The sequence below is a fragment of the Oncorhynchus masou genome, unplaced genomic scaffold, assembly GCF_036934945.1.
Source record: "Oncorhynchus masou masou isolate Uvic2021 unplaced genomic scaffold, UVic_Omas_1.1 unplaced_scaffold_2054, whole genome shotgun sequence".
Classification (NCBI taxonomy): Eukaryota; Metazoa; Chordata; class Actinopteri; order Salmoniformes; family Salmonidae; genus Oncorhynchus; species Oncorhynchus masou.
This window is the reverse complement of record NW_027008541.1, coordinates 77340-90245: the sequence shown is the minus strand read 5'-3', so window position 1 is coordinate 90245 and position 12906 is coordinate 77340. Positions and strand designations below refer to the sequence as shown.

Here is a 12906-nt window from a genome sequence, read left to right as displayed (position 1 = left end):
ACACACACTGATGTACTGTAGACACACACTGATGTAGACACACACTGATGTACTGTAGAAACACACTGATGTAGACACACTGATGTAGACACACACTTATGTAGACACACACTGATGTAGACACACACTGATGTACTGTAGACAAACACTGATGTACTGTAGACACACACTGATGTACTGTAGACACACACTGATGTAGACACACACTGATGTAGACACACACTGATGTAGACACACGCTGATGTAGACACACACTGATGTACTGTAGACACACACTGATGTACTGTAGACACACACTGATGTACTGTAGACACACACTGATGTACTGTAGACACACACTGATGTAGACACACGCTGATGTACTGTAGACACACACTGATGTACTGTAGACACACACTGATGTACTGTAGACACACACTGATGTACTGTAGACACACACTGATGTAGACACACACTGATGTAGACACACACTGATGTAGACACACACTGATGTAGACACACACTGATGTACTGTAGACACACACTGATGTAGACACACTGATGTAGACACACGCTGATGTACTGTAGACACACACTGATGTAGACACACTGATGTAGACACACTGATGTAGACACACACTGATGTACTGTAGACACACACTGATGTAGACACACACTGATGTAGACACACACTGATGTAGACACACACTGATGTACTGTAGACACACACTGATGTCCTGTAGACACACACTGATGTCCTGTAGACACACACTGATGTACTGTAGACACACACTGATGTAGACACACACTGATGTACTGTAGACACACACTGATGTACTGTAGACACACACTGATGTAGACGCACACTGATGTACTGTAGACACACACTGATGTAGACACACACTGATGTACTGTAGACACACACTGATGTAGACACACACTGATGTAGACACACACTGATGTACTGTAGACACACACTGATGTACTGTAGACACACACTGATGTACTGTAGACACACACTGATGTACTGTAGACACACACTGATGTACTGTAGACACACACTGATGTAGACACACACTGATGTACTGTAGACACACACTGATGTACTGTAGACACACAATGATGTAGACACACACTGATGTACTGTAGACACACACTGATGTACTGTAGACACACACTGATGTACTGTAGACACACACTGATGTAGACACACACTGATGTAGACACACACTGATGTACTGTAGACACACACCGATGTAGACACACACTGATGTAGACACACGCAGATGTCGCCGCATGTGACAAATGCAATGTGATCTGATTTATTTGCGTGAAACATAAATGGCTGAAGGGAAAAGAGACAGAAGAGGATGGGGATGATCAAATCAAATCAACGTTTATTGGCCACGGACACAGATTTGCAGGCGTTATGGCAGAGGCAGGGAAATCCTTCTGTCACCAACTCCTGCAGTAAAATAGAATGTCTCGCAAACACGGTATAATACAAAACACACCAATAACCCCACAAATCTCAACGAGAAGTCAAGTAGCAACAATCCAAGTAGATAAGGTGATGTGATGATGAAGGTGGAGAAGAAAGTGATGAAGATGATATGACAATAACCTGGACAGTTGAACATGTAGCCTAGATACTGCAGACATTATAGACACACCTGATGTTTCTAGTAAACTCTGTATTTTATCCAATAAACCTTTCCCTGTACAGAAATCCTGGCTGAGGAACTCTGCTTATTTGCAATTTATCATTATCCCCTCAACACATTGGAATTCAGGTCTGCTCTGCTACAGTAGCTATTGCCATGACGTAATTGGTACATTATCACCAAGGCAGTTCCGCTCATTGACCGGTAGAGGGCTGCAAAGGAGCTATTAATTCCCACAGTCTGACGTCACTCACTGTAAGTGAGCTCGTGAAAACCGGCCAGCTATCGCGAGAGCAGGGTGCCGCGGCCGCAGCACTGGATGGAAGGTTGGATTGAGCGCCTCTCCTCTTCTCCCTCTCCTCTCTCTCGTTCTTTTTTTTTACCGGGACAGCACGAGACCTGACTGAACGGGACACGAACGGGACCCGAGGTGAGCACGCACAGTTTAAACTCCATCTATGAGAGATTAAGGCAGGGACACTGGGTACTCATTCACCAGTAAAGAACGCACGCGGCAAAGTCAGTTCGAAAGGATGTGCGTGCTTCCGCGCGGCCAGATGTCATCTACTGTGCGTAGGTTTTGCTCTCTCTCTCTCTCTCTCTCTCTCTCTCTCTCTCTCTCTCTAACTCTCTCTCTCTCTCTCTCTCTCTCTCTCTCTCCCTCTCTCTCTCTCTCTCTCTCTCTATCTCTCTCCAGTGTTTATTACGCAGCGCTGCATGGTTCATATGGTTGAAATGGATGTAATCGATGGCCTTTACGCAGGTAGCTCAGAGGCACCCACACAAACACACGGGCAGCATCAGCATCTCCACGAGTGTAGCTTTGTGCATCATTACCATCATTTTAGAACAGGGGAGATTCTGAGGACCAGATTGACACTTTCAGAGTTGGTAGATATTGTATAAATACCTAATGCTTTACACCGATTATTGGAACTTGCTTATAAACCTTTCCGTTAGGTTATTATATTTTATTACAGCTGGTTTGTGTTAGCCGTTAACGGCCCTGGTGACTTGTTGATAGAAAGCCAACGCAGCCCCGGTATTGATTTACCGCTGCGGTTTGGTCTCTATGATAGATGATGTTGGCTGTTACTCTTCATACCAGCACCGAGGACACCCTTGCTGCGAGCACACACACACACACACACACACACACACACACACACACACACACACACACACACACACACACACACACACACACGCACACGCACACACACACACACACACACACACACACACACACACAGCTCTTTACAATGCATGTTCTGACACCCTGCTGCGGTCTGGACCAAGCATGGCTCTCTCTGACATTCTCTCTCTCGTTCTCTCACGCTCCCACTCAGCAGAACAGAGTGGTAGCAGTTAGCAGACAGACAGTGGGTTGAAGAGAAATATGTGGTCAGGTAGAACTGATGGAATTCGACTTTGGTTTGGAGACTGTAGTTAAATCCTTATAGGCTGGTTTTGGCTTATTGTTGGTTATTGCTGGAGGAAAGGACAGGGGGATAGAGGAGAAGGGGAATGGGGAGAGGACAGGAGGAGAAAGGGAATGGGGAGAAGACAGGAGGAGGAGTGGAATGGGGAGAGGACAGGAGGAGAAGGGGAATGGGGAGAGGACAGGAGGAGAAGGGGAATGGGGAGAGGACAGGAGGAGAAGGGGAATGGGGAGAGGACAGTAGGAGAAGGGGAATGGGGAGAGGACAGGAGGCGAAGGGGAATGGGGAGAGGACAGGAGGAGAGGTGTCTAATTTTTCATTCACTCTCCTTCCTTCCTTCCTTCCTTCCTTCCTTCCTTCCTTCCTTCCTTCCTTCCTTCCTTCCTTCCTTCCTTCCTTCCTAGACCCTCTCTCTCTCTCTCTCTCTCTCTGTCCCTCTTTATCCCTCCCTCCCCCTAATCTGTGAATAGTAGAACGTGCGAGGTTTAGTGTGCGTTTGAATTACATTATGTAAGAGAATATATTAACATATTCTTATATTCTCAGCCTTTTTTATCATCCTCATAGAAGGTCTGTGTGCACGTGCACGTGCACGTGCACGTGCCTGATAATATGTGCGTGTGAGTGTTTTCATGAGGTAGAGTAAAGTGCATAGTGTATAAGCTGGGGGGAATGACCTTGAAAGGGGGGGGGGGGGGGTTCAGTCTTAGATCATTCTTCTACTCTCTGTCACACGCATCCATATGTATATACACACGCGCGAGTCACGACACACATGCACGCACACACGCGCGCGCCGTGTTAGTGACTCCTGCATCGGCTACTTTGACCAATAACAGTTCAATGCATTTACCCGGAGTCAATAGAACTACTACTTAATAGTGAGAGTTCATTGTGAAAGTACGGGATGTCCTGAGAGGCAGGCTTGACATTGGCCTAACTCTCTACTTGTGAGTCCACTCTGAAGCTGTGTGTGTGTCTGGGTATGAATTCAAAATAGATAGAATTTAAGGGGGAGGGGGGCTGTTCTTGTTCTATGAATGAAATGTTCTAAAAACGGAGTGTTCCGTATGTAGTGTCTGAATAGAGCTTCACGGGGGGGGGGGGCTGGTTCTAGAGAATTACTGAGAGAGAGAAAGAGAGAGAGAGGATCCTAGCCAGCAAACCTCTGAGAATTACCGAAGAAAGAGAGAGAGAGAGGGCGAGGGAAAGGGAGAGAGAGAGAGAAAGAGAGAGAGTGGGAAGAATGAACTCTGGGTTCTCCCCGTTGTCAACCAGTGCTATTTGAGGCTATAACCCAGTTACGGCGCATGCGTGTGTGTGTCAGTACGGAGAGACTTGAGATAGGGAGACTTAAGGAAAGGGAGAGAGAGAGAGAGAGACAAAAAGATGGATGAAGGAACTGATGAGAAGGGAGAACAGAGGTCAGAACGAGAGAGAGAATAAAGTGTTTCAGCGGAGCAGAGTTTAAGAAAGAGACCTAGGAGTCAGGCCATTTGGGAATCCAACTCTAGTTGTTTCCTTTTCTTGTTGGGCTCCAAAGAGCAAAATGCTAACATCTTGAAAATCAATCAATCAAGTAGATTCACCTAAAGCAAACACTGGCCTGTGGGCTAGACCAGAGATTCTCAAACTTCTTGGGGTGGGGGACTCCTTTTGTGATAGGAAATTCATCAGGAAACCCCTCATAATCAGAACACAACTCAAGTGCAAACGAAATAGCCTACAAGGATTTTTACTATGACATCAGCAGTGCATGGCTGGGCAAACCGTGGTCACGTTCCCCTGCTTAGACGTTGCGTGCGTAAACCAATGGTTGCATGCCACGTCATCGACTGACATATCGCTGTAACATGTGATGTGGTTAGCTGATACTTAAAAAAATACCTATCCGGGTGTTGTAAGGTCTGGCAGGTATCAGCAATGCCTGGGCAGAGGAACATGCCTCAAGTTTCGGGCCCGGAGAAAGAACATTTAAAAGGCCCGCATCTTGGCATTTGGAGAGAAAATGTAGCAGTTTTCAAGCTAATTTCCTACAATTCTATACATTTTTTCTTGGGGCAGTGAGATTTCTTGTTGTTGCAACTTTAAAAATACACTATATATACAAAGGTATGTGAACCCCCCTTCAAATGAGTGGATTTGTATAGAATCAAGCACACAGCTATTCAATCTCCATAGATCAACATTGGCAGTAGAATGGCCCGTACTGAAGAGGTCAGGGACTTTCAACGTGGCACCGTCATAGGATGCTGCCTTTCCAAAAAGTCTGTTTTTCAAATTTCTGCCCTGCTAGAGCTGCCCTGGTCAATTATTGTAAGTGATGTTATTGTAAAGTGGAAACGTCTAGGAGAAACAAAGGCTCAGCCGCGAAGTGGTAGGCCACACAAGCTCACAGAATGGGACCGTTGAGTCCTGAAGCACGTAGCGCGCAAAAATGGTCTGTCTTCTGTTGCAACACTCACTACCGAGTTCTAAACTGCCTCTGGAAGCATCGTCAGCACAATAACTGTTTGTCGGGAGCTTTATGAAATGGGTTTCCATGGCCGAGCAGCCGCACACGAGCCTAAGATCACCATGTGCAATATCAAGCATCGGAGTGGTGTAAAGCTCGCCGCCATTGGACTCTGGAGCAGTGGAAATGCGTGATGATTCACTACAGCATACAATGGTATTCTAGACAATTCTGTGCTTCCAAATTTGTGGCAACAATTTGGGGACGGCCCTTTCCCTTTTCAGCATGACAATTGCACAAAGCGAGGTCCATACAGAAATGGTTGATCGAGATCGGAGTGGAAGAATATGACTGGCCTGCACAGAGCCCTGATCTCAACCCATCATATACCTTTGGGATGAATTGGAACGCCGACTGCGAGCCAGGCCTAATCTCCCAACATCAGTGCCCGACCTCTCTAATGCTCTTGTGGTTGAATGGAAGCAAGTCCCCGCAGTAATTTTCCAACACCCAGCAGAGTGGAGGCTGTTATAACAGAAAATGGGGGACCAACTCCATATTAATACCCATCATTTTGGAATGAGATGTTTGAAGAGCAGGTGCCCACATACTTTTTGCCATATAGTATAATATCCTGCAAATCTGTACATTTTACCATAAGGCAGAGAGAACACTTTGCAGTTTTGAATCTTAAATTACAGTGCATTTATGTCAAATACATTTTGGGGAATAGTATTGAGTTTATAAATTGATAATTGATGTAGTACTGTGGATACCAATATTCCTGGAAGCCTCTCAGGCCCATGTTGCCCAGGGTTAAGAATTGTAGATGTAAGAATTGTAATTGTACTGTAGATATTGAATATAAATTGTATTGTATTGTATTACACACTATAAACTTATTCCACTGATCCTTTGGCCTAAAGTATTTTAATCTGTTGTTATTAATATTGTTAATATATATATATATATATATATATATATATATATATATATATATATATATATATATATATATATATATATATATATATATATATATATATATATATATATATGTATATATACACTACCGTTCAAAAGTTTGGGGTCACTTAAAAATGTCCTTATGTTTGAAAGAAAATCACTTTTTGTCCATTAAAATAACATCAAATTGATCAGAAATACAGTGTAGACATTGTTAATGTTGTAAATGACTATTGTAGCTGGAAACGGCAGATTTTTTATGGAATATCTACATAGGCGTACAGAGGCCCATTATCAGCAACCATCACTCCTGTATTCCAATGGCACATTGGCAGTGCCTCGAAGGCCAGCATCCCGGAGTCGCCTCTACACTGTTGATGTTGAGACTGGTGTTTTGCGGGTAATATTTGCCAAGAGGTTTTCCTTTTGTCCACCCCTACCTTGTCACAACACAACTGATTGGCTCAAACGCATTAAGAAGGAATGAAATTACTCAAATGAACTTTTAACAGGGCATACCTGTTAATTGAATTGCATTCCAGGTGACTACCTTATGAAGCTGGTTGAGAGAATGCCAAGAGTGTGCAAAGCTGTCATCAAGGCAAAGGATGGCTACTTTGAAGAATCTCAAATTGTGATTTGTTTAACACTGTTTTGGTCACTTCATGATTCCATATGTGTTATTTCATAGTTTGATGTCTTCACTATTATTCAACAATGTAGAAAATAGTAAAATAAAGAAAAACCCTTGAATGAGTTGGTGTCCAAACTTTTGACTGGTACTGAATATATTTCGTAATATTTTGAGATCCGGCCACAGAACCTCTGCACTAAACTCATAGACCCACCTGCATAGTGAAAAGGCGTTCAATCAAGCATGCAAATTCTTTCTGGAACGTTCTCTCTTCCGGCGACAGGCAGCCTAGTGGTTAAGACCGTTTGGTCAGTAACCAAAAGGTTGCTAGTTTGAATCCCCGACCTGGCAAGGAGGACAAATCTGCTGTTCTGCCCCTGAGCAAGGCATTTAACTCTGAAACAACTACTCCTGGGTGCTGTAGACCTTAACACAGCTCTCCGCATTGCTGTGATTCAGAGAGTTAGGGTTAAATGAAGTAGACACATTTTGGCTGAATGCATTCTTGTTGAGAGAAACTCAGAAAGTGAGATAATGGTCATGTTAGAAAATGTAAACAAATGTATTTTTTTTTTTTTAAACAGTAAGACATTTTGACGTGGATCAGGCTGTGTGTTTTGTTTCCTGATATTTTTGTCACTTGACTATGCACCTTTTAAAGGCAATGTTCCGCGTTCGCGCTAAACACTTCACATGTCGGCTCAATCAGAAATCATCTTTAAATGTCAAGGGAGCTGTAACAAGGATCTAGCGCTGATTGGATTGGATCCCGGCCTGGAAGCAGTGTGGGAGGATAGCCAGAGAGAGAGAGAGAGAGAGAGAGAGAGAGAGAGAGAGAGAGAGAGAGAGAGAGAGAGAGAGAGAGAGGGAGGGCAGGAAAGGGGGATACAAATAGAGACAGGCTTTAAGACTTTACAATGCAATGCAACTCTCAGTAGCTAACTTGTGTTATTTGTTACTCGAGTGACCCGCCTGAGTGACCAGCGGTTGTTTTTGTTGTTGTTATCTTTGTTGTTGTTTTTGTTGTTAGGGGTGGTTGTGTGTGTGCGGTGCAGTCAGCTGGAAGGGAGGCCATTGTGTGTGTGGACAGTAGATTGTCTTTCACTGTGCTGGCCTGTGGTGTCACCAGCCTCCATCAACTACTACAGTGAGAAGGAGAGGAAAAGAGGGAGAGGGGGAGAACTGGAACACATCAATGGTGTAGTGACCAATATGGGTCGTGTAGAGTAGGGCATTGCGTGTTCATGGTGCTGGATCACAGGGTCTTAGAGTTTGATTGAATATTAGTAATACGCTGACTCACCCTGGCTGCCAGGAACTCTCAGCCATCAATACACATCACCACCATCACCACCAGGTTCAGGCTCTGGCCGCGTGTGTGTGTGTGTGTGTGTGCGCGTGTGTGTTGGACCAGTGCAGACTAGTGTGCTGCACAGCACATGGTTCGGCTTTTCCCCCACGTGCCTGCAGCTTGGCCTATTTCCATGGTAACTAGCCGAGAAAATGAACACACACACACACACACACACACACACACACACACACACACACACACACACACACACACACACACACACACACACACACACACACACACACACACAAGAATCACATCAGTTCAGTACTGGATGTTGTTGTTCTTTTGAGTAAAATGTCAATGGGGACATGAACATCACACAAATCCAATATAAATCTATCTCTAGATTCTCTCTCTCTCTCTCTCTCTCTCTCTCTATCGCTCTCTCTCTCTCTCTCTCTCTCTCTCTCTCTCTCCCTCTCTATGTGTGTGTGTTTTAGGCTGTCCAGTGCTGTGGGATCAGGACGTCGTGAGCAGGCTGTTGATTGGAGGGTTGTTTACAGCAGGCCGTGCTTCTCATGATCACCAGGGGAGAGGGGTTATGTAAGAGAGGATTTCTCTCTCCCCCTCCCTCTGCTTCTCTGTACATTTCCCTGTTTTGACCCCCCCCCCCCCCCGTGTTCCTCTCTCATTTTCACCCCAAATAATACAGTATAATTACAGTAGGAGAGAGTGATATGCTCCTTGCTCCAATCAACATAGACAAACATAGTTTTGGTGTTTATGTCCTGTAGATGATGTAGGGTTGTTAACCGTACACTAAGCACAGCAGAGTGACTGTCCGGAGGGAACACACTGTATCTCTTTTAATGCCCGTGACTGTGTCCTGCTGTAGCCATCGCTATAGAGACAGCCCACGCCATCTTACACAAACACACACACACACACACACACACACACACACACACACACACACACACACACACACACACACACACACACACACACACACACACACACACACACACACACACACACACACACACACACACACACACACACACACACACACAGACACACACACACACACACACACCACCCGTACACCGCAGCATCGCTGTGCCCTCTGGACCGTTGCCAAGGGGTCGCTATGGCAGCACGGCAACGGGGGGAGGAGGGGGGGGGTGCACTGCGGCTCCACTACTGACCAGTCTGTTACGCAACACACACACGCAACACACACACACATTTGTTTTACTATCCCTGTGGGGTACCAACAATTGATTTCCTTTCAAAATTCCTATTTTCCCTAATCCGTAACCCTAAACCTAACACTCGCCCTAACCCTTAACTTAACTCTATCCTTAACCTTAACCTCTAACCCTAACCCGAGTTGTAACCCTAACCCTAAAATTAACCCCTAAGATGAAAATAGCCTTTTTTCCTTGTGGCGACCGGCAAAACGTCCCCACTTGTCCGAATTTTCCTTGTTTTACTACCCTTGTGAGGAATGCTGGTCACAAGGTAGTAAAACCAAAAACACACGCACACACAAAGTGGCAGCGACCGTAACAGTACACACTCAACCATTCAGGCATGTGCACTGACATTCACACGCGGAGAGTAATATTGCTCCAAAATAAGGCTCAGATAAAACTGTCCTAATAATGACATAACAGACAGCTTATCACTACAGTCGTCTGACACAAATCTGTCTACAGTACAGTACAGCACTATACTCAGTGTTCTTCTCTAACTTTCAGGACAATTTGCAAGCTACAATATTGTGAGTATCATGGTATACATTGGAGACTTCGGTGCTCTTTTGCGGAGGTACAATGTTGCTACGATGGAGTAGGCCTGTACACTGTGAACGTGTGTTTTATTAGAGATCTAGCTAACCCCTGGGCTGATTGTGTTGTGTGGTTTGTCTCTTGCAGGCAGCGTGAGACAAAAGAAGAGCCGGGGGACACTGAGGAATAAAAGACCCCGGACACAGAATATCAGCAGAACAGTTAAAGACCGCGGAAGTAAAGGACTGCGGACACCCGCCAGTCAAGACTGAAAGAGACCTGAAAGAGACCTGGAAGAGACCTGAAAGAGACCTGAAAGAGACCTGATAGAGACCTGAAAGAGACCTGAAAGAGACCTGATAGAGACCTGAACGAGACCTGAAAGAGACCTGATAGAGACCTGAAAGAGACCTGAAAGAGACCTGATAGAGACCTGAAAGAGACCTGATAGAGACCTGAAAGAGACCTGATAGAGACCTGAAAGAGACCTGAAAGAGACCTGAAAGAGACCTAAAAGAGACCTGAAAGAGACCTGAAAGAGACCTGAAAGAGGCCTGAAAGAGACCTGAAAGAGACCTGAAAGAGACCTGAAAGAGACCTGAAAGAGACCTAAAAGAGACCTGAAAGAGACCTGAAAGAGACCTGAAAGAGACCTAAAAGAGACCTGAAAGAGACCTGAAAGAGACCTGAAAGAGACCTGAAAGAGACCGCAGCTCTCTCCCCATCTTTTGATCTCTTCTCTTTATTTCTCTCTCAGTCCCGCTCCCTCTCTAATGGGAGTAACTTAGAACACGCTGTTCCATCTCACGCCCCCGCCCCCCTCCCTGTGTTTCTGTGGTGATGGAAGCGCCCAGCAGGAAGTGATGTCGTGGAAGAGGAACTACTTTGCGTCGGGCGGTGGCAGCGGGAGTCCCGGTGGAGGGCTACAGGGCCTGATCACGACTCCGCGGACTATGGCCTCCTTCGCCCCGAGTAAAGGCCTGAGCAATGAACCTGGACAGAACAGCTGCTTTTTAAACAGTGCCCTGCAGGTACACACACACACACACACACACACACACACACACACACACACACACACACACACACACACACACACACACACACACACACACACACACACACACACACACACACACACACACACACACACGCACACGCACATGCACATACATACACACACACATACAGTACATACATACATACACACGTACGTACGTACATACATTCATACATACATACATACATATACTGAGTGTACAGAACATTCTCAATTTGTCGGGGCATGGACTGCAAGGCGTTGAAAGGGTTCCACAGGGATGCTGGCCCATTTTGACTCCAATGCTCCCCACAGTTGTGTCAAGTTGGCTTGATGTCCTTTGGGTGGTGGACCATTCTTGATGCACACGGGAAACTGTTGAGCGTGAAAAACCCAGCAGTGTTGCAGTTTTGAAATCGGTGCGTCTGGCACCTCCTAACATACCCTGTTCAAAAGCACTGAAATCTTTTGTCTTGTCCATTCACCCTCTGAATGGCGCACATATGCAATCCATGTCTCAACTGTCTCAAGACTTAAAAACCCTTCTTTAACCTGACTCCTCCACTTCATCTACACTGACTGACATCAATAAGGGATCATAGCTTTCACCTGGATTCACCTGGTCAGTGTATACACTACTTTCTAAAGTTTGGGGTCGCTTAGAAATGTGTTTGTTTTTGGAAGAAAAGCAAAAAAAAAATGTTTTTTGTTAAAATAACATAAAATTGATCAGAAATACAGTGTAGACATTGTTAATGTTGTAAATGACTATTGTAGCTGGAAACGGGCCTCTGTACGCCTATGTAGATAGATATTCCATTAAAAACCATCCGTTTCCATATCTAATATCTAATGTTGTAAATGACTATTGTAGCTGGAAACGGGCCTCTGTACGCCTATGTAGATAGATATTCCATTAAAAACCATCAGTTTCCAGCTACAATAGTCATTTACAACATTATCAATGTCCACACTGTATTTCTGATCAATTTTATGTTATTTTAATGGACAGAAAATGTGCTTTTCTTTCAAAAAACAAGGACATTTCTAAGTGACCCCAAACTTTTGAACGGTAGTGTAGCTGTGCTAGACTGTCATTCTCAGTGATATCTCACTCTCTGAGTCCCTGGGGAGCAATGATTCGGTGATGAGATGGTGAGAGAGAGAGAGAGAGAGATACAGGGACAGAAATAAAGAAAGAAAGGAAGAGAAAGATAGAGACAGAAAGAGAGAGAGAGAGAGAGAGAGAGGTAGAAATAGACAGTGGGTGAGAGAGGGAGGAGAGAGAGGAGAGAGGTGAGAGAGAGCAAAGGATGGAGGTAGAGTATGTCCTCTCTCTGTCCGCTGTAGTGATGTTTCACAGCTGGGAGCTGATTAATCATAAATAAACTAAGGAGGGATGGAGGAGGAGGGCATGCACTGTCACCCCCCCTTTCACACACACTTTTTGAATACGATTGAATGTCTTAATTTGAATACTTTTTAGGATTCTTTTTTCGCTGCCACAATACCCGACTCGCATCCCACCAAATGTTCACCACCTGGGATTCGAACCGTCAACCCTTCGTTTGCCGGCCTGACCTCGAGGTTACATGCCTCCTCTTCAAAATGTAAACATGTCCAATATGTCAAAAATG

General features: G+C 44.9%; 1 protein-coding gene across 5 annotated transcripts in view; it reads left to right on the top strand.

Annotated features, from left to right (window-relative positions):
• The first annotated feature begins 1941 nt into the window (after nt 1-1941).
• Nucleotides 1942-12906, top strand: part of LOC135532833 (inactive ubiquitin carboxyl-terminal hydrolase 54-like) — a 31784-nt gene continuing 20819 nt past the window's right edge. For 3 of the 5 annotated variants that reach the window (XM_064960266.1, XM_064960263.1, XM_064960269.1), the window contains exons 1-2: nt 1942-2073; nt 10378-11261. In XM_064960266.1, coding sequence (XP_064816338.1) covers nt 11094-11261 — 168 coding nt within the window. In that variant the 5' untranslated portion in view covers nt 1942-2073; nt 10378-11093. The other 2 variants (XM_064960264.1, XM_064960265.1) reach the window with 2 other exon arrangements.